The 25,578-nt window shown below is 46.5% G+C and overlaps 1 protein-coding gene across 3 annotated transcripts; it reads left to right on the top strand.

Moving 5' to 3' along the window:
- Positions 1-72: 72 nt before the first annotated feature.
- SLC37A3 (solute carrier family 37 member 3) lies at positions 73-24,058 on the top strand. 3 transcript variants are annotated; one of them, XM_035568547.2, is made up of 16 exons: positions 261-289; positions 1,015-1,203; positions 3,012-3,177; positions 4,084-4,198; positions 6,642-6,734; positions 7,219-7,302; positions 8,525-8,670; positions 9,268-9,364; positions 10,467-10,551; positions 11,616-11,797; positions 14,307-14,448; positions 15,683-15,784; positions 17,737-17,784; positions 18,822-18,973; positions 20,683-20,748; positions 21,593-24,058. In XM_035568547.2, the coding sequence occupies exons 3-16, from the start codon at positions 3,077-3,079 to the stop codon at positions 21,683-21,685; spliced, it is 1,506 nt and encodes a 501-aa protein (XP_035424440.1). In that variant the 5' UTR covers positions 261-289; positions 1,015-1,203; positions 3,012-3,076; the 3' UTR covers positions 21,686-24,058. The 3 variants fall into 3 exon arrangements, with proteins under 3 accessions (XP_035424439.1, XP_050570068.1, XP_035424440.1); XM_035568546.1 differs by lacking the exon at positions 1,015-1,203 and having other exon boundaries at positions 73-289; XM_050714111.1 differs by lacking the exons at positions 1,015-1,203; positions 18,822-18,973 and having other exon boundaries at positions 234-289.
- The last annotated feature ends 1,520 nt before the right edge of the window (positions 24,059-25,578 follow it).

Here is a 25,578-nt window from a genome sequence, read left to right as displayed (position 1 = left end):
GTAGGCGCTGCCCTTCCTCCTCCTCCTCCTCCTCCTGCTCCTCCTCCTCCTCCTCTCGCTGCCGCCCCACAGAGCCCAGCCCCTGCCGGCCCAGCCGCCCTCGGCTCCCCTCAGCCGCCCCCGCGTCCCGCCCTGCCGCCCGCCGAGGACCCCCGGGGCGCTGAGGTGCCGGTGCCGGTGGCGGTGCCGGTGCAGGACTACAAGTCCCGCCGTGCCCGCCGGACCCTGCCTCCGGAAGAGCCGCCGCCTCCCCGGGACTTCCTGAGGGCTGGCCTGGCGGCCGGGCTCGGTACGTGGGGCTGGGTGGTTTTTTATTTCTTTATTGTCGCTGTTATTAGGTAGCGGGCTGCCTCCGCGGGGGGCGGGGGGGCCGCCGGGCGGCGGCTGAGCGGTCGCGCCCTGCCCGCTGCCGCCTCAGCCCCGCTCCCGGTCCTCGGGGGGGAGCCCCGGGTGAGGCGAGGCGGGGGCGGCCCCGGGGGACCGGGGCCGGGACCGGGACTCGGGGTCGGGTCCCTCAGCGCCCCCCGGCCCGCCCCGCCGAGCGGGGACCCCCCGCTCCCCTCACGACCGCAGCCCCGGGGCCGCGGCTTCTCCGGGCGCCTTTCTTCCCCCCTCCCCGTTTGGAAAGGAGGCTTTTTGGCTTTTTTTTTTTTTTTTTTTTTTAATATTTCCGTTTGCTCGCTTTGTGCCTTGGCAGCCCCGGGAATGTTGGTTGCGGTCTTCCGTGCCCGCTCTGTGGGGCGGCAGGGTGGCGTTAAGGAAGTTTGTTTTGAGCTTAAGGGGGCTTATTTAGACCTAAAGCGGAGGGACTGCCGAAAGCTCAGCAAAAGCTTCTTCAGAAGAGCCATTAGCTGAGGGCAAGCAGCGTGAGCGAGCAGGCAGGGCAGCCTGACACCCTAAAGGCGGCCCTCCTCCTTTCTTAAAGGTTTGTGCTTCGCTGCTTTGATTTCTGGGGCTTGTCCTGCCCCTTGTTTTTTTCTCCCCCTGCGGTACGAATGAACGTGGTGTTCTCAGGTCTGCGAGGACAGCCTCCTCGCTGGCTGGCTCTTCGGCCTGGGGAAAAGGCAGCATGAAGAAAGGAGAGAAGAGATACCAGAATTTGTCTGTAAACGAGTGAAAAACATCATCGTGTGCCAGAAGGTCGTCTTTGAGAAAGCTGGCCGAGGCTGAAAAGCTCTGAGGAATGGCTATTGCAACAGCAGGGTCTGTAAAAATATACGTGGCTTTAAGGTCAAATCCAGGACTTGGCTTTAAAAAAGTCGGGTATCTTGGACAAATAAGAGCTATATTTGCATATGGTGACACGGAGCGAGTAGTAAATCTCGTGCTTCGGGCTGTAAACTGATTACACGAGGAAGGAACTTTTCCCTCGGCGTTGCACAAGTTGTGGTGTTGTGCTTTCCTCCGGAGACCTCTGTTATCTGCCATTGCGTGGTGGGGGGGGAAGAAGAAACAGGGAAGGAAAAGCAGCTCTTGTCTCTGACCGCCAGCCCGTGCAGTCTGCAGGCTGTTCCCAGGGCTAGCCTCGCCGTGCCACAGCTCCAGCTGCAGGTGCTGCTTTCCCCTGAGCAGAGCCACTCAGTTTTCATGCTGGGTCCAGTAAATCTGTGTGCCGGTGTTTCCAAGATGTAGTAGCTGAGTCCCTGTTACTCAGAGGGTCTCCGTGCCGTATGCTCTGTTGGAGACCTAGCCTCAGTTTTGGTGAGGGCTAATAGATCCTGGCATCCAGTGGGCAGGCACACGTCGTCGTTGAGAGAACAAGAAAGGAGGGCTGGTGGTGGAAGCTGGCTGGGCGAAACCTTTACAGGTTATTAAAGGGAAGAGCAGCAGGTCTGTGTGGAATACGGGCTTTTCTGCTGTGACCCTTTGGAACAGGGGTGGTGGATTTCTTTGCCTCTCCTCTGCGGTCAGCATGTGTGAGGTGTTGCAGTGTCCTGAAACGCAGCTCCCCCCGACTGACTTGTTGGCCACTGGTGTGAGCTACATCGAGCCCTGCCGTCAGCAGCGGCACCGGTATGTAGCGTGTCTTCCTCTGCACTGCTCGCTTAGTTGCACGGGCGCAAGTGTTTGTGCAGCTGCTTTGTGAGCTGCTGCAGGGAAGTCCAGCCGAAAAGCTCCCTGCCAAGGAAACAAAAGGGAGGCGTGGAGAGACATTCAGCACCTCGCTGCCCAGCTGGGTCATTTCCCTGACTGTTTGCAGAAACAAACTGTGCCAGCACATCTGAGGGAGTGGGATTGGCATGTCCTGAGCCAGTACTACGGAACGGTGTGGTGTATCATAGCCTTAATGATGGTAGTGTCTGGTATCCGGACGTTTGGGCAGACGTCACCCATGCCTTACAGGTAGGGGCAGTGAAGTATGACTTGCCATGAGTTAGTGACAGAGCTACAACGGAGGGCTTGAGAATGAACGAGCAGGGTGTCTAGCTCTTGGATTTTGGCACTGTCCTCACAGCTACTTCCCTTTTCTAGCTGTGCACGTCCACCCTTGGGTGTATTCTCTCAGCAACATCTTTAGGACGCAGTTAGATCCAAAACCGTTTTTCAACCAGTAACCAAATGCTGCTTTCTTGACTTAAACTCACTGGTCTACAGCCAGACAGGTGGCAGCGGAAAGTTAGCTTATTTATGACAACTCTGTAGTGTACTGCGTGTGCAAACGATACAGAATGGTTGTTGGCGTGGGAACGGGTAAAGCTGGTAGATCTGGGGGAACTCCTTTGGTGATGGGCACTGAAGAGGAATCTGCTAGGAGGACAAAAAAGAAGCGGGTTGGAGGATAACCATGGGGGTACATGGAGAATGAGAGCCAAAAACATTTCTGGGCATGTAAAATGTCAAGGAAGGCACAGCTGATGAGATGAGTAGAAACGTGAGCCCAATTGGGAAGAAACGTCATAGAGTCATTCTTACTAACTTCCAGCTGTTTGGAGAGCAGCACTGTGTTTTGTACTTGTGCTTTAATTCTCATGCTTTTTTCTTTTCTCCCTTCCCACCTTCTTCTGTTTAAGTGAGAAGAAAAATGACCTAAGCACCATCCGACCTTTGTGGCCCAGGACAGGAGCAGGGTTGGAGCATGGCTTTGCCTGGAAGCTCGCGGAGGCAGCCCGCAAACAGGGGCCTGGTGTCCCACTGCACTCACCACCACATTGCTGTCTTCCTGCTCACCTTCTTCAGGTAGGCTGAGCGCCTTTCTGCACGGAGGGGGGGGTTCATCTCACCCGATTTGGAGAGGTACAGAGCGCGTCCAAGGAAGGAGAACGAGGGTGTCTCTGAGCCTTGAAAACAAACTCAAAAGCTAGTGACAACTGGTCAGGGAGTACTGCAGTAGTGGAGCGATGTGTGCTGTGCCTCTGGGGAGTCCAGCCACAAACAGGGCTCGCCCCAAAGGCGAGACTGCCCGTGCCACGCAGACGGTGGTCCTTTGCAGAAGGGTGGATGCGGCTGAAAGGGGGCGGGAAGCAAATCCTGGTGCTCAGAATACATTTAATGTCTGATCTGACTGAAGGAATGCTCTGTTGTTATTTCTGGGGTCCTCTCATCATCTTTAAGTGTTGTTTGCAGGGGGCAGGCAGGCCTCTAGAACAGGGATTTCTCTGCTTCAGACCTGAGGGTCACCTAGATTTGTGTGGAAAGCTTGTTTGTTACACCTACTGACAACAGCTGGAAAAACGTGCTGCTTCTCTATAGAAACTGCTTCGTTGGTATCTTTGATCTTCACAGCAATGCTGCCACTGATGCTTAATCTGTTGTTGGGAGAGCACTCGTAATGGTGGTTACCAAGATGAATGTGTTCTTTTCTCTCTTTATTATTTTTTTCCTAATTGTTGCACAGTTATCTTGTCTTTTGAAAAGAAGAGAGGAACTCCTTTCCAGTCCAGACCCTGTTTCACACCTCCCCACTAAAATCAGTGTGTCCCCCCGTAATTTTGGGGGTTCTCTTACTAACAACTATCTCCAAAACTGTCAGTCCTCTGCTGCTCACTGCCTGCTTAGACAGCCTGTATCTGAATTTTGAGTCTCACCCTTTCCCACTTGACCTGCGGAGATCTGGCCAAACTGTGCGTGTGTTTTTTCTGGCAGCTACTCCTTGCTCCATGCTTCCAGGAAGACATTCAGTAATGTCAAAGTCAGCATTTCGAGCCAATGGACGCCCTCCTGCCTAAACAGCACAGCCCTTGAGCTCCGGCCATATGAGGTAAGGATATGAGGGGCTGTCAGGTGCCAAGAAAGATGGGTAACTTCCAGTGTGCTCAGATCGAGGTGCTGAAGAGGCCCTTTTATTTATTTCTGTGAGAGACACTTCTCTGAACGTGAGTGGGGACTTGGTGTCTGAATTGTTGTTTTCTGGATCGTCAGCTGATGGTGACATCTTCCCAGGTGGTCCCCAGAGAGAACCTTGCCAAGAAATTGGTGTTCCGATGGAGATGGGGACCACAGGAAAGGCTCTGTAGTAATCGGAAGGGAGGAGGTGAGGGAGGGGGAAAGAGGGGTCCTACCTCTGAAGTGTCAGCAGCAATACGTGAGCAGTGAATGCGGTTACAGCGCTCTTAACATCCTGGCTGTGGCTTTCTGGTGGTGGTGGGGCTGCTGACCTGTTAAGGGGGTAGTCAGTGTAGGAGAGAAGGCGGCTCTCTGGGAAGTACTGGCTGCTTATCATAAATGGCGTTTTTTCTTGTATCTAAAAGGTATTATTTTCCAAAACTCTGAACATCCAGTACCCGATGTCTCTAAAATCCTAGCTTCGGTGAAAGCTGTGGGAGTTTTGGCAGTATTTGCACGCGGAAAAGGAAGCTGTGTACTGCTTGCACCCCACAAATGGGAACGCAGGAACTACCCACTAGCTCGTACCTGTAGTCCTTTTAGGAGTATGCTTGTTTTTAGCAGTGGCCTGTCCTGGTGCTTTTGAGAAGCGACAGGGAGTTCCAGGTCAGCTTCATCTGCATTACAAACCACCAGTTAGTTGAACGTTTGGCTGAGGAATAAATGCTGACTTTTTGTGATTAGTGAAAATAGTAAGTTGGGCCTGGACTTCATAGTATGGCAAAAAAGAATGAACCTCTCCGGGATGCTAAACCAAACTATGTGATGTTTATATTTAGTTCCTTAACTGACATCCAAACAACTAGAACGCTTTGGAAGCTGTTGTGATCTTCATGTTATATAGATGATCTAATTTTTTGCTGGATTTTAAGTGTATGTGTCCAATCAAGAAAAAATGGTCAAAATGGCCCTCCTTTCCTTTTGGCATCAATTTAGGTTACCTCATTTAACAGTAAAGTGCGTTTTGATAGGCTGTCGGACCAGACTAACAACGTGAACATGCTGTCAGTTTTGAACTTTGATACATCTTGTAGTACAAGTTGTACAGTTGTTCTTTATTTTTATACTTAAAAATAATTGTTTAAAAATGTTTTGCAATTGCTTCATGAGTAGACCCTGGTATGTTTTTGTTAGAGGAACAACTTAGATCTGTACTCCTCAGCCTTTAAAGATTTCTAAGTCCTCTGGAGGTTGTGTAATGAATTTAAGTCTAATAACAAGAGATTTGAATCTCCTATCTTTCTAAGACTCTTAATAGCTTCTGGAACTCCAAGGATAAACTGTGGTTAAAAGTTGAAAGCTAACGGTGTATAAGGAGGTATTGGTGGCTTCAAGTGGCAACAAATACTTTTCAAGGGCTTTATTAGTTCTCTTTGACACATGAGACTTACGCGGCAGCTGTGTTGATAGGCTTTACCAAAATGAAATCTCTTTAAGATGTGTAATTAGTGTTGTCTGTACAGGATGCTCTTCTGGAGAGGGAGAATCAAGCTAAAACTGATGATAGTTGAGTTAGATGCATGCATTGGTCAGGTTTGGATTGTTTGCTTGTGTTTTTGTTTGTTCGTTTGTTTGTTTTTTGATGGGGGTACAGTGGGGAGGGAGGAAAACTTTGTCCTAATTACTGTTATTCATTCAAGTCATCCTCAAAGCTTGCTATTTTCCAGTGATTTCACTAATCTTGTTTTGGGGACAATCGAGTCTTTTCCCTTTTTTGATCATATTGCAAATAAAATGAAACTGAGGGTAAGCACAAAAATAACAGAATTAGTGACTGGAATTCATTGTGAATAGTTTCCGACCAGTCTATTTCTTCCCCTTGTTCCTCTTGTGCTCTTTCTTTTCGGTTTGTGGTCTGTCATTTCTTATTATGGTTGCTGCCACAAATATTATAAGGGAATTATTCATTTAGTGAGGACAGTAAGATAACTACAGAAGAGACATTGCACATAAAACAGAATGTGCCTTTATTGTATTATTCATTAAGATACTCATCAGTGTTTCTGTGTAGGAAGCTGTCTAGCTTGTTAGAAGTAGGGTTTGCATTGCCATGTCACTTGTCCTGCTCCAGGTAGGACTAGCATTTCTCACACGGCTTGCTAGCTTGTTCGTTAAAAGTGAAACAAAGTGGCACTGGGCATTTTCTGTAGTACATAACATGAGAATTGTTCTTGATTTGGTAACTGAAGTGTTGGAGGAATAGAAGGTTGCTGGGGCCGGATGCTCTTCTGCTTTGGAGTTGCAGTTTGTATCGAACAATAATACCACCAGCCCTGCTTCTACCTGTTTACTTACTTGTTACAATTTTCTCTCTGTAGCTCTGGAACAGCAGCCATTTATTTCCAAATGCAGAAGAAGCAACTCTCTTCTTGGGAACATTGGACACTATCTTTTTGTTCTCCTATGCTGTGGTGAGTAAAACTAACCCAAAGCTGCCAAGCTTTGGTTAAATTTGATGGGGGCCATTGCATCTGCATTTGGAGCAGATTAGCAGGATCTTCTTGGGCTCACTTAGCTCTGACTAATGCAGTTAAAAAGCTTAGTTCAGATTTTTTTCCTTTCGTTCCGTCCATTCTGTCCATGCTTGTGTCCCATGTGAACATGCTTGTTAACAAATGCAAGAGTTACCCGTCAATTCAAACTTTCTCACACCCCTATCATCGGTGGGTGGGAAAGGCAGTTCTGTCTCTCCAAGAGCTCTCAGTTGAAATTTTTAAAGGTAAGAAATTTAGTGAACAACTTTGAAAAAGCAGGGATTTTTTGGTGGCAGAAGTGGTTAAAACCAAACAGTAAGTTGGGATAGTAGCATTTGGGTCAGCTTCTACTTCATTTTAATTCTTGCAGGCCATGGATGTATGTTTTGTGGCTTTACTTGATGCCGTGTTTTGTTCTTAGGGTCTCTTTGTCAGTGGCATTGTTGGGGATCGCCTGAACTTACGCTGGGTTTTGTCTTTTGGCATGTGTTCATCTGCTCTGGTGGTAAGTTGGAACATACTAGTGTGATTTAGAAACATCTCCGTCAGGATTTAAGGGCAGGGTCCTAGTTTAGGAGCAGAGGCTCTATTTCTGTGTGAACCTTGCCATGAACTGTAGCTGTAGCTCAGTGGTCTCAAAGTCTCCGCGTAAAACTCTGTCCTGGCTGCTACTTCATTGTATCAAGCATAAGGCTACGTGAGATGACTCAGCTCTTCCTGAAATACCTATTTATGGGTAGCGTGTCAGAAGGAAATTCCGAAGTTTGAGGCACTGTCTAGAGACTTGATGAATAGCTTTTGTGTGAGATCGGTGTATTTGGACACTTTGGGACTGCCTGGTGTTGCAGCTGTTCTCCAAGCCCACGTATGCTGTCATCAAGTTTTTTGCCTCCAGATGCAATTTTTGCTCCCTTCTTTAAAGGGCGTGCTAACAATGCTAAGCATTCATCTGCCTGTTTTGTAATTGGCAGGAGGGCATATGTCAAAAAAGTATGTCTGCCTAAAACAAAAGCATACTTCAGGTGCAAGCTGCTGCGGATCCGCATGAATCAGTCTTATCTCGTTGTGGCTTTCTGGTTGCTGAAGTAGTGGTAAAGTGTGTGGAGTGCTTTTGATTTAGCCATCGGCTACAAACCCCTCTATGGCCTATTGCATTCTGCAAACGTGTGACCACAGCCACGCATCGAGCACGGTATGCCACAAAGGGTGTTTATTTGGACTGGTTTACAGTAGGACTTGCAGTAATTTGAAATCTAGCTGTAGAATTTATGTTAATTTTTGCTGAGATAAAGAACTACTGAGGGTTCTGTGTTTGCACAGAGCCTTGTGGGTTCAGATGTCAGTAGAGTAACAAATCACCAGGCTACTGTATTTTTAGTGTTGTTACTACAAGTATTTGCCTTTCTTCTCTCCGATTAGGACTGCTATTTACAAAAATAAGTCTTTGGGAGTGGAAGTGCCCTGCTAGTGCGTGTATCTCACGAGTTGTTTGGGCTCTGGAGTTAGTGCTGCGGTGGCTCAGCAGAGGGTGCTGTTAGCTCTGAGCCATTCCTCAAACAATACCAGGCCTAGCTCTGGCCTGGCCCCTGTGGGGGACCTTCTCCCTGAAATATTATTATTTCTTTAACGCCTCGCTCCTGGCTTCTAGCAGTAGTCTCATGGTTTCTTTTTTTGTGCGTGTGTGTGGTTGTGGGTTTGTTTGTTTTTGTTTTTTAATTCCACTCTAGGTATTCTTCTTTGGCACGCTCACGGAATGGTTGCATTTCTACAACAAGTGGTTCTACTGCTGTCTCTGGATTGTGAATGGCTTGCTGCAGTCCACCGGTTGGCCCTGCGTGGTTGCTGTCATGGGCAACTGGTTTGGAAAAGCTGGGTAAGTTGAGTTTTCTTCAGTGACTCACTTCTCTGACTCGTTGAGTACAGGCTGAGCCGAAAGTCTCAAATAAAAAAGGCGCAACTCTATTTTGTCAACTGTTAGGTCAGAATGAAAGTAATGTGGGATGAGACGTGCCTTTCTAGTTACCACTCTCTCTTTTCTTCTGGAGCCATGGAACAGTTTGGTGTGAACACAGTTGTGTGTACTAAAGGCACAGGGTCGAACTCGGAAAGTTTTGTAGTGCAGAGTGGCTGAATTCAAGTTGTCCTGCCACTGGAAAACCTGTTTCTGACCACTTACCGCTAAGGAGACCAAATGGAAACTAACTTTTACTGCAGTTTTGAGCCTGTCACTTGGGGCTATTGCAGATGAGCTATAGTCATGGCTTGTAATCCTGATATTGCCAGCTTGCTTCTGCTGTAATGCAAATGGTTCAGGATAGAACATTTCTTGCTTATTGATTTGGTGCCCCCAAGTTACTCTGTTGTAACTTTATAGATAAATTGAAGTTCATTCTAATGTTATATGTCTGTCTAGCTCCTGATGTCACCTCTCCCTGCATCCTCCCTTCCAAATTCTCTTCTGTTTCTGCAGGAGAGGCTTTGTGTTTGGACTCTGGAGTGCCTGTGCATCTGTGGGAAATATCCTTGGGGCATTCCTTGCCTCCTGTGTTCTCAAATATGGCTATGAGGTAGGTATTGCTGTCTGGCTTCTAGCTAGGGCTGCATGTCTGGGTTATGCAGAGACTAGTTTCTTATCTTGTCTCTGAAAGATAATAGAAATATTTTTCTTCTTATCTGAGTGTCCAGTTTCATTTTCTGAAATTCTGTGGTAGGAAGCAGCAGGCAGAATAGAAGGGGTATTCCTTTCCTGACCCTTCAGACTTAGGAGGAATGAACCTGAGACTTCTCGGCAAACATGACTGATGTTTTTGAGGAGCCCTAATGCTGTCGTGTACCCTCTTCTGTTTTGGGTGGCTCAAAATGCTCTTCATCCATCACAGGTTCTCATTAAACTGAATTCACTGCTGCTGAGTAGTGGTGAGGTTTTGACAGACATGGAGACATAGCTTCTTGCTGGGTTTACGTCGCTGTAGTGCAGCAGGCAGGCAATTGAATACAGGGAATGTTTGTGAACCGTTGCATGTTGCGGCACATGACCTATGAGGACAGACAAACAGGGCTGAGCTTGTTCAGGATGGAGAAGAGGAGGCTTAGGGGGTACCAAGTAGTAGCCTTCCAGTGCCTGTGTGAAGGCTGATGAGAAATCACAGCCGGACTTTTCTGGGCTGCAGGGTGAGAGAGTAAAAAACACTGTACAAGGTGAATCAGGGAAGGTTTCAGCTGGATGTTTGGAAAAATATTTCACTGTGAAGTTACTTGAGGACTGGAACAGGGGCCCAAAGCCTGGAGAATCTGCTTTTGGAGGGTTTCAAGACCTGGTTGAACAGACCTCTGAGCAACCCGGTCTGAATTTGGTGTTTGACCATGCTTTTGAGCAGTCCCTTCCAGAGTAGTTGGATCTGTGGTTGTGCTGGGTGAGCTCCTTCATCACTGCTGACACCTCAGTAAACTAAAGCAGCTTTTTCCATGTGGTCTTTCAGCCTAGCTAGAACCAAGTCTTTTGAGGAGATGCAGAGGTCATTTGTTTCCAAGTTTTATGGATACAGTTAGAAAAACCCAGACTGTATTTAGTCTCTGACAGGGTTGGAATATAGAGAGATCCTCGTTGATCAAGGAAGCCCATGTGACTGAATGCCTTTTAAAAACAATCTTTTACTTATTTATCTACAGTATGCGTTCTTGGTGACTGCCTCAGTCCAGTTTGCTGGAGGAGTCATTGTCTTCTTTGGGCTCCTGACTTCACCAAAGGAAGTGGGTAAGTAGAAGAGGGCTGCAGCACTTCAGTCCCTTCATGGAAAGCAGATTTGCAGCTTTCCATGTAGTACAAAAAGTGCTGCTTGTTCTGACAGCGCTAATCCTCAGGATTCTTACGAAATGGTGTTCCACTTTCGTGTATTTAATGCAGCAAATGCTCTCCTTACCAAGATCACTCTAAATGCCGTTGTGCATCATCTATGTAGAGTCCGGATATTTTTTCAAAGCAAGATGAAACAGCCTGGCTGTAATGCTTCCATTAGGACGTGCCTAGCTCTCAGTTTTCCTTCACCTGGAAAATCAGTATTTTTATTTTATTTTATTTTTTTTTTAAGAAACAGTGAGCAAACTAATAACTGGCTGTTGCAGGAAAAACCTGTGGCAGGCCTTAGCTCAGTAGCAGGAAGGGAAAGTGCTTTTCGTGTGCAGGTTCCCAGTAGCCAGTTAAACAGCTCTCAGGCAGAACATGGTCCTTCTCTGAAGAGGTGGTGGCTTGTGTGTAACAGGAGAACAAAAGAACATTCGGGCTTTGACAGGGCCATGGAGGGGGTTTCCCAGGTGCCTGCAAAGGCTGTAAAGTTGGTAGCACTAACACCACCATAAAGAGTGTGCGTATGAATGCTCAGCAGCCCAGAAAGCTCAGTGCGGTCCCTAGGCCTTCATTCCAGGCAGCAGCTATCTGAGCGGCTGGTGGCACGCTCTGCTTCCACACGGAAGGGAGGTGGTAGCCAGGAGCCAGGCTGAAGGGTCCCAACAACAAAATAAGGGGGGAAATGCACTAATGTGTTGTCTTCCAACTAATGGCCAGACATTGAGAACAGACAAAGCCGGCGCCAGGATCAGACAGAATACTTTCAAGAGCGTTAGAAGATAAAGGGTAGAACCTGGCGGCACTGCAGAACACCATCTAGAAGAGTTTCTAAGCCAGAGGATGGAGGTATGGGAGAGCGAGGGAACTGCTAGAAGTGAGAATCGCTTACGAGAAGCGAGCGTAGCTTTAGAGTGGGGAGAGGGTGAGCAGTCTGCGGTCCCTTGTCCCTGTTGCATATCCCCTGTGTATCTTAGGCCTTCCTGAGCTTGGAGCAGACGAAGAAGGTAGTGTCGAGGAAGATGCCAACAGACCTCTAATGGGTGATGACGATGTGGATGATGATGACCGCAACTACTCCATTCAAGCAGCTGACACTGACAGCCAGCCAAAGGCCATTGGCTTTTTCCAGGCTTGTTGCCTTCCAGGTGTAATACTGGTGAGGACCCAGATTCTTGAGTGGGATCTGACTTTTTATGTTGTTAAATTTAATCCTGACTTTTTGTGTTGTCAGCATTTGTTGACGTGATTGCTAACACGTTGACCGTGTGTTTTAGTTATCAACATTTGACTTACACTGCTAAAACCTTGGGTTTGGGGCAGTTATCTTTGTGCATATGCATTATAATAATGTCCTGGTATGTGGTTGCATGTTTTTCTTCCCATGGGTCTCCTGCTTCCTTCAGTGCATGCAATGAGCCAACCAGGGCAGCAGATCCTGCCCTTTTTGCTACTGACCTTAGAAGGGAGTCTGTGAGCAAAGGCAGTGGTTGTAGGATGCTTTCTTGGTGAGGCAGCTGCACTGACCCAAGAAAATGGATTCTTACTGTTAGCAGAGCATCGCACCAAACTCTGTGGCACTGATATTTGGGTGTGCTTTTTAGTTACTTTAGAGCAGAAATCTGGCCTGAAAAGCCTTAATCGACATGATGTAGCGTGACAAAGTGGGTGTTTTTAAAATACAACTGGAAACAAGGCCTGGTGATGCAATTTCCCCATATCCTCATCCTGTCCCGTGTGAGAACTTGTACTTCTGCATTGACAGTGTTGCCCAGTTTGTGGATTTGATCCAGTAGAAAAATTAATCTACCATTAAAAAATACTGTTAGTTTTCTGTGCAAGTGGACTATATGCCCTCTGAAGACTGGAGCCAGTATAAGAGAAGGGACAGGAGGGTTGGTTTAGCACAGTGTGAACTGCTGGGATTTGATCGTGAAGCAGAACTACTGAATGGACGGTAGTGTCAGATAATGGGTTAAGCAGCTGGTTGTTGTGATGAAGGCAATGCAAAACCTAGAAAGGATTGGGTAAATTGTCATCACCAAGTGTGCTGAACAACTACAATTCTGTTGTTAAGACCTTGGTTGAGGGATGGCAAAAGAAAATGTAGCCATCTTGAGTTCTTGCCTAATATAGCCAGATGCTGTATCAACTATGGCTTGGTTTTGGTGGTGCTAAGAATGGGATGGTATACAAAGAACCTTAAGTTTCTAAGCAGTGGTCGAGGCTGCCTCAGTTGGTGTGGCTTTTTTTCGTTGGCCAGAATATAAGGAGGTACTGTACAACTGGTGTTGCTGCTTCTATACTTGGGATTTAGAGGGCATCTTCTGTGTACTAACACAGCAATGTGAACACCCCTGAGCCTGTGAGTTTTATCTGATGTCAGATCAGTGACCAGGCAAGCCGGAGTGCTGTCAAATCAGCGAGTTAGAAGCCAAATGCTGAGAGAACCTCCAAAGCTCTGTCGCAATTCTACAAAGATTTTATTTGACTTATTTTTCTGTAGTTGCTCTCTTCTCCTGCTGAGTGATGTGGTTGGAAAAGTTTCGGTGTAGACAGCTTTCCCTTGGGCCTCTAGCAATTCAGTGTTTAATTGGTCAGACAATCTGGCTGACAGTTTCTAAGCATGTTGTAATAAATATTGCTTTGTACAGTGCAAATCTTCACACCCAGAGGCAGGAGAACTCTGCCATTCCTACGCGTTACATATGTGATGAAGGTTAGTTTGTTTCCTCTAAAAGTGGAAAAGCATTGAAAATACAGCAAAAATGATGTATTTATTAGAAGAATTTCAGAAGAGCTGAATTTGTGGTGTTTGATGTATCAAAATATTCTGCTTTTTAAAATTCAAGGACAACTGCTTGCGTACACATACAGCCTCAAAAGCTGTGGTCCTAGCAGGGTATTGTTTCGTTAACTCATTTAACTCTTCAAATATGGGTTCCTTAAAGTGCTGTGCCAGTGTTTGTCAGGAGGCATTACTGCAATAGCGTGCCTCATCCTGCTGCATGCCGGGCCAGCGATCCCGGAGAAGGAACTGTTGGAAGGCTGTAAAGAAGGAGATCTGCTAGCTAAGGAGCAGGCAGAGGCAGGGGGTTGTCTCAGCTGTTGTGTTTGGAGGCATGTGCTTAGCTTTGGCCAAACCTTTCACCTTGTGCTCTTGTGTCCTGGAATACTTACCTGGGGGTCATGAATGAAGCTCTCTCTGCTGGTGCTGTAAGCAGGTGAGCCTTCTGAACAGCAAAAGGCAGCAGCAGAGAAACTACTTCACGTAACTTTGTTCAGCATGATGCACAGATGACTAAATCTCAGGCTTGTTTCATGTCATATGGTTGGCTCCCTTCTCTTTAGAAGGTGAATTAAATTTCTTGTTGTGTGGTTTTTGGTTTTTATTTTTGAAGCCTGGTGTCAGTTCCTCTCAAGATTGCATGGGAAGCATTTTAACCCATTGCATTCAGTGAAAATAACCTTCTTGACAGTGATTTCTGTATTCCTGGGTTCCCTTTGATGTTCAGCATTAAGCTTTCATAATGCTGCCTTCTTAAATGAAATGCAGAAGCACTTCCCTCTGAAAGCTTCAGCTGGGTGTAGAGCTTTATGGGAAGAAGCAGAAATGCTGCTTGCATTTCTCAAGTGCTAACTGTTTTCTGGCCCACTCTTTGTTCCAGTATTCTTTGGCCTATGCCTGCTTGAAACTGGTGAATTACTCATTCTTCTTCTGGCTGCCCTTCTACCTCAGTAACAACTTTGGATGGAAAGAAGCAGAAGCTGACCAGCTCTCCATCTGGTATGATGTGGGAGGAATCGTAGGTGAGTGTGCAAGTGAATGACATCTTCCTGCAGCTGCCCTGCTAGCGTTTGAAAATGCGAGACAGCAAATGCAGCTCAGAGCAGTCACGTTCAGTGGGCTGTAGCTGTTTACTGAATATATAAAAAGGCCAGTTATGTATGTGGCTGCTGGGCCGTGGTCTAAAATGCATAGCAAAATGTCCCCCGAAGAGTTCACGTGTGATTAAAGGACAGTGTGGCATTCTTAGACACTACCCCCAGCAGGCATTTTTCTTTACTTGCTAGGGCTTCCTGAAAAGTGCCCCATACAAGGTGTCTCAACTGCTTGCTACCTCCTTTCTGTCAGGTACCCTTGAGGGAGAGGTGAGGTCTGCACTATTGGGTTCTGTACGATACCTTCTGTCCTATATTTTTAAGAACAGGCTCAGCACAAAACTCAATAGAGCGGGCACAACTCTGTTATCTTTAGTGAAATCAAATGTAATTGCATTTGTGTCTGCTGGCTGCAAAATCTGCCCCTATTCCTCCAGCATAAAGAACGTACTGTATATGTGATGAGGCTTCCACACTCCTGTGTTCAATTTCTTGCTTTATTACCTAGTCCAGTTAGCTTTCCTAGAATAGACATCCTTGTTTTGGTCTTTTCAGGGTCGGTTTTTCTGTCTCTGTGGCCTTTCTTTTATTGTGCTTTCTCAAACATTCTAGTTTTTACCAGCAGAGCAGTTCCTGTGGAGGTAGCAGAGATGCATGAGGTGATTTGTATCGCCTATCAGAATTTGTTGCAATTAGCTCTGCACCTACCCTAAGTAGGTGAGACAGCAGGGAATGTGAGCCCCCCTGTGTGCTTAATGCTTTCCCTGTGAAAAAGAACTGCCTTTTCCTGTACTTTCTATTAAAGAAAGCAGCTACAATGTTAAGCTTGCTCACATCCAGAGTTGTGGTTGCTGTGATGGTCCTACAGGGGAAAGAAAAGGAAAGCAGGAGCACTGACTAGTTGCATGCCAAGACGAGGGGGAAGAAGTAATAAATTCCTGGGAAAGTAGCACGAGTAGTTTTCTCTGTTCTGTCTGGACCACTTACGTGTACAGTTGTCTCTGTGTCTGGGGTGTAAGGGTGGCAGGAGACGTAGATTTTCTTGACAGTCCTGAAAACTACCTTAATGAGAAGGCAAGAGGCCGCTGGGCTCAGTAAAATGACTTAGCTACGTTCAAGGTGTTAGCATCCTAAGCCTGATGATGATTTCTTTTTTTTGTAGGTGGGACTATCCAGGGCTTGATTTCTGACGTGCTGCAGAAGAGAGCCCCAGTGCTAGCAATTAGCCTGCTCTTTGCTGTAGGCTCCCTCTTTGGATACAGCCGTGAGTATGTTTTTATTGTATAGTAGTCAGGGGTTCATTTGGTGCTTCTTAAAGAGAACCAAAGTACAGCCTGTTCGGATTGTTCTCTGGTCTTGAAGCTGCTTCTGGATCAGGGTGGTGCCTTGTGGTGTACTTTACTTGGTGTGTGGCACTGCACAGAAAGAAATCTGTTATCTGGTTAATGAGGTGGAAAAGAATTTTCTGAGCGGTAGGATTGCCCTGCGCCGGTGAGTTATGGTACTAATCCTTCTCCAGTGTCAGTGAGATTTCTGGCATCGTCCTTGTATCAAAACCACAACTGGCAGAGCAGGAAATCAAAGGCGTGCCTCTGTAGTAAGAGGAAGGAGAATCTGGGGACAGAGCTGTGCTGAAGTACATGTGCTACAAAGAGGCAGCAGCTCTTAGGCTTCACCACTTATGCTCCTGTAAGTGGTAAAATTGAAGAGTTTCTGCCAGTTACAGTAGATACAGCTCTTGGTTATTGATTATTGAAAGGAGTCTGTCAGGTAAATCGAGTAGGGCAGGCCCGTCTTGTTTCTGTGAGACATCTATGGAAGCTCTTCTAAGGGTAGCAGTTTTGTATCTTGAGACATATTCTCCAGTGGTACCAGAGTGCTTTAACTCACTTCGATGCCATTTCTCTCATGTGTGTTTCCCTCTAAAATGGGGCGGTGATACAGGACAGCTTTTATAGAGCGCTTTGAGATCAGTGGGCAGAAATCATGTCCAGAGCTGGACGTGAACTGTGAGGTGTGCCTTTTCAGAGGCATGCTGACTTACTCAGGTGGCCTCAGAGTAAGGCCAGGGAGGTGTAATCATTAAATAGCAAGGGTTGGGTTTGGTGGAGTTTTGGCAGCTCTTGTGCTAACTCATTACTGTCAAAAGTGAATTGGAAGCAAATACAGCTTTATTGCTGAGGAGGTTTGAAGCTTGTACTAGATAGCAGAGCAGCCAGAGATCCAGGTGTCTTGTGCTCGGCTCGAAATGAGGTACTGATTGAGCCAGGTACGAAATGATTGAGCCAGGTACAATGCGGAGTTATTGCAGTGTCATAATTAAATTTCCATTGGCCAAATTAGGAAGAGTTTTTATGCTTGTGCTGTGCTGTGCATGAGAGTGATAACGGGCTGAGAATATATGAACAGGGCTGCAACTTGTCTCTCACATGGTAACTTGACCATGCGTGGCCTGACGCTGGGGCAGTGAGTAGGGAGTTCTGATGATGCCTGGGGGGGAGGTATTGGAGAAAACAACGCCTGAGAAGCACGGAGGAACCGTGAGGGGAAAGCAGCTGCATGGACACAATATGGCTCCTGGAAGGGGAAGCAGAACCCTCAGATACCCAGGCATGGTTTTGTAAGGAGGAGTTTGGATACGGGATTTTGCAGGGTTTTTTACTTCTTGCTCAGCATTGCTTAGACAGCTGCTGGATTGCTACCTCCAAATCTAATCTCTGCAATTTAAACAAGACCTTGGAAAATTCAGAATGGGTGGGAGAGGCTGTTCAGGTGCTGAGGGAAGTATTTTACGGTGGGAGAGTCTGTGTCTAACTTGTTCGGAAAGGATTCTATTACTGTTCAAGTGGCCTTTCAAGGAGAGTCCTGTGTCTCTTGACACGAGCAAGCTCTGTGTTGTGGAAAAAGGCATAACAAGGGCTGGAACCCAGAGCCAGGCAAACCTAATAATGAAATAGGGCACAAACTTTTAATGGCAGAGGTGACTTTTCCTATTGTAAAGTGCTGTCAGGGAGCTTCTGGACCTTCAGTCTCTAAATGTGTTTGCAGTAAGACTAATCTCTGTAGAAGTCTAGTCACGTAGAAGCCCCTGTTACTTTGTAGGTAACTGGAAAGGTGATTGAAACTGGATGTGTGCATAATTGTTTCTGATCCTAAATAAATGGCATTCTCGAGTTCATGTGTTTTATTTATACTTATCTGGTCTTTCTCCTGCAGGTTCTCCCAACAACAAACCTATCAATGCTGTGATCATGACGATTACAGGTATTACCTAAAATGGCACCGTTAGGCCAGTAGGCATTATATGTGTATGTATGTGATGTGTGTGTATATGTGCATTGTACAAGGATCAGTAACGCCACGTGTAGGTGGTGGCAATGCATTTGTGTGCTGTCATCTCTGCCAGTTCTGCAGAAAGATTACCATCTGAAGCCCAGTTTATGTTACTTTTGGAATAAAGCTGTAGAAAAACTGCCTAACAAAGGGAGATACAGATTATAGACTATATAGAATAATGGACTGGAACTACAGGGGTCTGTCTTGGCTCAATATAATGGAAGGTGGATTTATGCCAAAATACCTAGCAGTGACCTGCTGTCTGAGGCATGGACACGTGCTAATTGCTGCTACCTGTGCTACAGGAACCATCACCTGTAGCAGAGAATGAGATATATGCAAAGTCGTGAGCTGCAGCTCGAATTTGAGGGTGTTTGTCAGAGCCCCAAATGCCCTGTGTACTGCGAAAGGTCACAAGCTTTCTGTGCTCACAGGCGTATGATGTTGTGTTATGGAATCAAGATTAGCCTGCATGAATAGAGCCTTTCTTTCCAAACACTCCTATTTCAGAACTCTCTGTCCTGTGGAGGTTTTTTTCTTCCATCTCTCCACCAGCCCTTGGAGAATGAGGCTATAGCATGGGGCTGTACTGCTCCAAAGTAGGGACGTGTCTGTATCTGCTTCGTGTTGAGGGTTTGTATACGCATGCTGTTCAAAAGTAGTATTTTGTATTCAGTTTGGTGCATCCTGACTGCTCTTGCAGTGCCAAATCTAATTACCTTGTTTTTGCTGCTGAATGAAAATGAGCTTGTTGGCAATTTCTGTGCGCATACTCTGGGTATGCGCGGTGTGCCAGGACTGTGCTCTTCAGCTGGGAAGGTAAGCTTCTACCCGCAGTTAGTCTGTGAGCACTGTCCCTAGAACGAGTCCTTTTCCTGAGCTGTGCATGGTAGAATCTGTGTTTTGAGGACGTTCTGCTGAGAATCCGTCCCCTTGCACCAAGGCTGTTATCTCGGCAATTTCAGGATTTTTCATTGGAGGCCCTTCCAACATGATCAGTTCCGCAATTTCTGCTGACCTGGGGCGTCAGGACCTGGTGAGAGGCAGCAGCGAGGCTCTGGCGACGGTCACGGGAATTGTGGATGGAACTGGCAGTATTGGTGCTGCAGTGGGCCAGGTGAGGCTGCAAAGCGAAACAGGTGTGGGGAAGGAGACGGAGAGTCTGTTGTGGTTAGAGAGGTTAGTTCACTCCTCAATCCAAAGTTGTGTGGAGCGTGGCAGGTATGTATGCATTTATTTAAGAAACAACCATGGGAATGTGTTTTATGTTTCCAGTGGAAGAAATTTAACTAACAAATAAGCTAAGTATTCCTACTGCTAACCTTATAGCAATTTCATAAATCAAATGAGTTTGAGACATTCATATCCTGAACTGAAAAAAGCAAGACAGGGTCAGCTTCATGAAGAGTAAAAATAAGATATTTTGAAACTTGTTTGGGATTTTTGCTCAAAGGTAATGGCAAAACCTTTGCTTACAGAAAAGTTTACCTATATAACTGACTAAAATTAAAATGCCTATTATGAATGGTATGGTGTTTACAAAGTGACTTAAAATTTGCTCTTATTTTTGGTTCCCCTTTTTTATTTGTGGTTGTCTCTTGCACCCTGTAAATCCAGCACCACCTGCTGCGATAGTCCTTCAAGTATGCTGCCAGGGGCCTGAAGACTAGACTGTTGCAGAAAAGGAAGCTGACAGTGTGCCCACTGGGGACATTTTTACTTCTCAAATACAAGCGTTAGCTATGTGGAAGAACACAGTGGTGCTTTGGGAGGGGAGGACTTAGTAGGAGGATCAGAGCCAGTTCTATTCCAGGCATCCTCTAGTGCTGGTAAAATACCAACGACTTAGGCAAGGCACACGAGTTTTTCTCTGAAGGGATTTGGATTTGTTCTCGTCGTTTATTGCCTGACGAGTACAATCGTTCTGTCTCTTTCATAAGAGAGATGCCACTTAGATCTGTTAAGCGTGGAAAATTACAAGTGCCTCGTGGCCATATTACAGTGTGCTGCTACGCTCACTTTTCTTACTACGTTGTCTTCAGTGCTTCTCTCTTCCCCCACACATACCATTGAAACTTCCGTCACCATAAAAATTGGGCCTTCAGTTCTGAAAAATCCCACCCGCCTCCCATTCTAACCTCGCGTTTATTTCAGCAGAGACAGCCATGACGACATTCCGGGGGTGTGTGAATAACAGCAAACGCACAGTGAATGTGTTGGAAATTCAGACCCTGTTTTGTGCTAATGTACCCAGAAGTGAAGAAGGGAAGCCCTTGTACAGCAGCTGAATATAAATCTGCTAATAGGGAATACATTTTCTTTTATAGACTGCGTAGGCTTGTAGAACCAGGATGCAGTTCGGAACGGACTGCAGTCTCAAGTGTCTTGCCTACGCTGAAGGGTTAAGTAGTTAGCAGTTGCACAGCTCTTGAAAATGTGTCCTGTGTAATTTATAAGCCATTCTAGAGCTTTTAGTTCTTCTGAGAGTACTTATATCCACTTATGTCCCAGTGTTCTGCTCAAAAACCTTGTATTCAGCAGAGTCAGTTTGTCACCCCTTGAAGCCGTAGTTCAGTTCTGTCTCTGTGCCGCTGCGAGTTACTGTAAAGCTTCAGGATGGTACCTCTGCTTTGAGACTGTGGGCTTTGCTCAGAAAGGCTGCTGTCCTGACTCATCTGTTCTGACAGGAAAAGATCAGCTGGAAGGTTTTGTGATCAGCTCTTCATGGAGTGTTAACAGCCCACAAATTCTAGAAAACAAAAGAGTGATGTCTGAGAGTCATGCTTATCTTCCCAGTTTGAGTAATGTTTTTCCCTTTCTTTTTAGTATTTAGTGTCCTTGATCCAAGAGAACCTAGGATGGATGTGGGTTTTCTATTTCTTTATTCTAATGGTAAGAAACAGCCTTTTTTTTATTATTCTTTCGCTGAAGTTCAATTTGCAGTAGAAAGTTTTTGTGAGAACCTAAACGTTGTGATGTGAGCACGCAGTCTGTGTAGTATCTGCAAGCTTTGGTGCAGTTATCAGTGGTCTGCGGTGTGCCTTTGCCTCAGGGTGGGTGTCTAAATCAACGGGGTTCCTCTTACAGCCTTTAAAGGCACATTGCTCAACAGGAACTGAGATTTTGGCAGACATCCAAAAATACTTGCCTAAAAATACCTGTATGCGTTTCCAAAAGTTCATTCCACCTGGTTGACTTCCAAGGCAGGACTTTCCTCATTCATCTCCAGGATACGTAATTCCTAATGTTTTCCGAGAGCTGCTTGTCTGTCAGCCCCCGAAGGTTAGTGGAAGGAGTGATGAAGATCCTGAAACTAAAATTAAAGTGTCTTGGCCTGATATACCAGTGGGAGAGGGGATGGTTCAGGCCCTGATCTCCTCAGCATTGCTAGGGTGGCGAACACTGTTCGATTCACCTGTTCTTCCCTGCTGGAAGCAGCAGGAATTGTTTCAGTGTCTCTGCTGATGATGGCAAAAGCCACCTTGGTAACTAGCAGGGGAGGCCAGTAGGAAGGCCTCTGGGAAGGAGGAGAGCTCGGCTTCTTCCTGAAAAGATCATGGCAACTGAAATCACAGGAGCTTCTTTGCAATCAGACATTTTGTCTGCTGTGTCACTCTGTTGTCACTTCTTTTAGTCCGTATCTTTCTCTGAAGGCCTTGAACGTTCATTGGAGTGCAGGATGGTTGCGGCAGTGGTTGCTGCGTGCTAATTGTCCTGGATATGCTTCTTTCCACAGACGAGTTCAACAATCCTGTTCATTTCACCGTTAATAGTGAGGGAGATCAGATTGCTTCTGCATGAGCGGCGCCTGCGGATGCTGGCTGAGTGACTTCTGCTTGCCTCTGGGAGAACGGTTGTCTGGGCCTGACAGCTGGGACACTAATCAGATCTCTGGGAGACTCGTTTGTTTCATCCTCCAGGTTTGGACGAACTCAAAATAGCTCTGCGAGATGTGATTGACCTGCCTTTCCGAGCTCAATATCGAAGTACCAAATACCCGTCCTGAGACCGTCCACATCATGGAGCTGCTGATCTAAGCCAGACCATCCCCGGGGCTGGTGGATTGTCCCAGCCTACCAGACTCTTCCCTGCCAGCAGTCACACTGGGGCCTGCTGCTGGGTGGTCTCACTGCTATACCCTTTCTTATTTATTTCTGGATGTCCTGGCCAAAGGTCAGGTGTTTAAAACTGACATTGGGAGGCTGTCTTGCAATGAATTTTGATGCTTTGTTGTGCTGGCGAAAGCATACACTGCATTTCATGGGTAGTCTATGTAGCTTTTAGACAGGGCAAAACTACTTGGAATTTGTGCTGTCCAATTGTTTCAAAAATACTGTTGCTAAATCTCTGCAGAGATGGACCTCTGCTACCCCTAGCTAATAGCTCTCATATTCCAGTAGATTTGCATGGAGAGGTTAACTCCATATTTGTTTTTAGCATTTTTTATTAATATTACTACTAATCTCTGGGAAATGAGATTTCAGTTTTTAAATATTTAAGCAGACAAATAGCGTGCAATACTTGGATAATGTTTTACTGTGATCTCTGAGAAAAAGCCTTAACGGATCCTTTGCCTCTAAAGGAACCTTGAATGGCTTTGGGGATCAGTAACGGGACACAAATACTTTCACTACCAGTTTGTTTTCTGAACTTTGATCAATACTGACCAAAATGGGATTGTCTGGTGACACTGAAGAATTTGGTGTCACTGATTTCGTTCTCATGAGGCAACTGCTTTTATCTCCAGCAAGGGAAAAATCAGAACTGAATTAAATGAATTTAAGGGACCTGGCTGCTCTCAGACATGGGCTTCCAGACAGGGACGGAAGCTTCCTCGTGGAACAGTATCAAGAAGCAAGTGCTGCTGTCTCCCATGTTCCTCTGCCTATGGCTGCACAGGGGACCTCAGACTCCAGCGTTTTGAAGCTGAGCTGTATCTTGAAGAGGAAAATAGATGCAAGTGAGCTCAGAAAACGTGACTGCACTTAGTATGGGAGTATTTAAGCATTTCGCAGTAATGCGGTAAGCAGGGAAGCTGGCTGACACCTCTAACATTTGTTGGTGCTGTTAATGGGATCACTGAATAACTTCTCAACAAATTGTTTTCTGCTTTTGCCTTGGGATGTTTCAGCAGAACTTCTGATCAAGTACTCGATCCAGCTAGTCAGCGATGCCTGGACGGGGGGGACGAGGGCGCAAAAATTCTTGGAACTGAAAATCTGAAACGTTTTTTAATGGGAAAAGTTGCCTTTTTAAAATGTACGGTGATTTGTTTTTTAATTTATGAATGTCAATTTTTAGTCACGTGACGATTGTAACGAGTGGAGCGTTATTAGTGCCTTACGGTCTTACTGTACGGAACGGTTGCTTGGTGATTGCTGCTTCTGCAGTGGTGGCTCTGTGCACAGCTTTGCTTACCGGGAAACTCGGTTGCTTCATTTTTACACTTTTTTTTTTTTTTTTTTTTAGAATCTTTTTCTTTCTTGGTGGAGGTGATTCATGCATTTTTGGCTAATCCTCAGAATTTCAGTGCTTGGGAAAATGATGGCATTAATCTGACAGGGGACCTGAAATCCCGTTCTTGTCTCTTCTCATTCCTATTCCAATTTTGCCTGTATAATTAGAGCAGCGGACTGAGAATCTCTCACCGTGTCCTCAGAATTATGCCGTGGGGCTGCCGTTCACATCCCAAGCTACTCATTAGCCCCCGTGCAAATAGAATCAAAACTCCCTGAAATTTGGTTCCAGAATTGATGGCGGCACCGTTTGCCCTGGCCGTGGTGTCTGAGACTCTCCGGTTTCAAATTCCAGCCTGGATGGGCTTTGTGGCCGGCCGGGCGCTAGATAAGCTGCTGATGAAAGGTGGGGTGGGAAAGGGACGTCGCCGGGGGCGGCGGGGAGGCAGGCCCCTGTAACAAATGGCTTCCTGTAAACAGTTCTGTCCCCTCTGGAGAAGCGTCAGATGTGCTGCGAGCTCTGCAAGCACGAGCTGCCCAGCAGCTCGCCTGTACGTGTGCCGCTGCTCTGAGGCCCCTGTCAATTAGCCGGGCATTCCCCTGGCTTCGGGATTTTTGTTGTTGTCGTCGTCATCGTCATCCTGCATTTTGGGTTCTGTGTATTTCCTCAAGGTGCTCAGGCAGAGAACGGTTTTCAATCTGATAATGTCCAAAATGATCTCATAAATAAACTTAATCTGACTTGATCTGGGGTGACTCATGTGTGTGCTTTACGTCGCTCTTCCCAGCACAGTTCTGCTGAGCACGCTTCTGTTCGTCCTCGTTGTAGGTGCAGCTCTACCAGCTGCTTCTGGGTCGGCTGCTGCGAAGGCCGGTGCCCTGCGTAGTGCTTGCCCACAGGGTGACAACCTCGCTGCTCCCTGACTGCCATTTCAACCAGACCCACGTGCCGTGGTTTGGCACTCTTCCCCATCAATCCCATAAGAAGTTTTGTGAGATGCCCCTAACAGAGATGCTTATAACGGTGTACTTAATGTTCTTAAATAAAGAAGCCAGAACATATACCTGTGGGTTGGTTTTTTAATTATTTACTAATAGGCATGTAGACATCAGGTGTTCTTCCCTTGAAATTAAACTTGCCATGTGGCTGCTGGCGCTGCTGTGCCTTCTCTCCAGTGGCTCGTTTCGTTAAGCACAAATCCACACCCACACGTAGCTGTGTTTAAATGGACACAGTGGGAAACTTTGTAATTGTGTTTGTGTTTTATAGCTAACTGTAAATTCCGAGTTGAGCACAATACTCGCTGGAAGAAAGGAAAAAGGAAAAAAAAGCACATGCCTGCATGTTCTGGTCGCTCACCTCCAAGTAGTTTGGTGCTCTGATGCTGTTCTTCAGGAAAAGTAACTACTCTTATTTTTACCCCTCTTCTGTCTCTCCCCACTGTTATGAATAGGATTAGAGTTTTCCAACCTGCTCTAGAAGTCCTCTATGTAGAGTTTTGCTTCAATATCTGTTTGAAGATGCTGATTGTGGCAGTCCCATCACCAGCACTGTGACTGATCCCCAGAGCCCTGCGTCTGGGCAAGTGGAAGTGCGGGAGTCACTCAGCTCCGGAGTGCAAAGAAGTGCATTAGGAAATGATCTCTGGACACTTAGCTGTAGCCCCGGAAGGGATGGGCTGTCTGACCAAATTGGTTATGAAAGAAAGGATGTGCTTCAGCCCCCTAATGCTCTTCTGTAGCGAGGAAGGTCCTTGCAATAGATGCCCTTCAAGCAACGCTCCTGGGTCCTGGTTTCCTCACAAGTCTGGAGCCAAATGGCAAGTAAGTCTGCACGGTGGCGGTTATCAGAGTGCGCTCCAGAGGAGGAGGAGCTGGGCTTCTGCCCTAACAGCTGGGCAACCTGAGAGAGCACACGACCTTCTCATCCTGACCAAGGCCAGAACAGCATTCCCTCACGCAGGAGAGTGGGAGGAGAAGCAGCAGCGTGTTTTAAGGGCTGTCTTGTTCTCCCTGACAAAAAGAAGAAAGTATCTATTTGTAGAGAGTCCCGCAGCTCGCACCAGCTCCAGCACTAGCTGTTCAGGGATGTCTCGGGCATCCCGCTCTTCGGTTACTCCTGTGCAATTTTGCCCTCTGTCCAGTGATGGCCAGGGTGTTAGACCAAACCTATTTGCGATTTCTCCCCCCTTATTTTCTAGGCATGAACTAAAAGTGCATGCAGGAATGTTTTGTGTTCTGCATGGCAAAAGTTTTCCAAGGCACC

This window comes from Cygnus atratus, chromosome 1, assembly GCF_013377495.2.
Source record: "Cygnus atratus isolate AKBS03 ecotype Queensland, Australia chromosome 1, CAtr_DNAZoo_HiC_assembly, whole genome shotgun sequence".
NCBI lineage: Eukaryota > Metazoa > Chordata > Aves > Anseriformes > Anatidae > Cygnus > Cygnus atratus.
Note: the sequence above shows the minus strand (reverse complement) of the source record. Positions and strands in the feature narration are given on the sequence as shown.

Bases quoted from the DNA above. Each gene is read 5' to 3' on its own strand.
- SLC37A3 (XM_035568546.1), top strand. From the start codon at position 3,077: ATGGCTTTGCCTGGAAGCTCGCGGAGGCAGCCCGCAAACAGGGGCCTG. The intron at 6,735-7,218 runs GTGAGTAAAACT...TTTTGTTCTTAG, and splicing joins TTTTGTTCTCCTATGCTGTG to GGTCTCTTTGTCAGTGGCAT. The intron at 11,798-14,306 runs GTGAGGACCCAG...TCTTTGTTCCAG, and splicing joins GCCTTCCAGGTGTAATACTG to TATTCTTTGGCCTATGCCTG.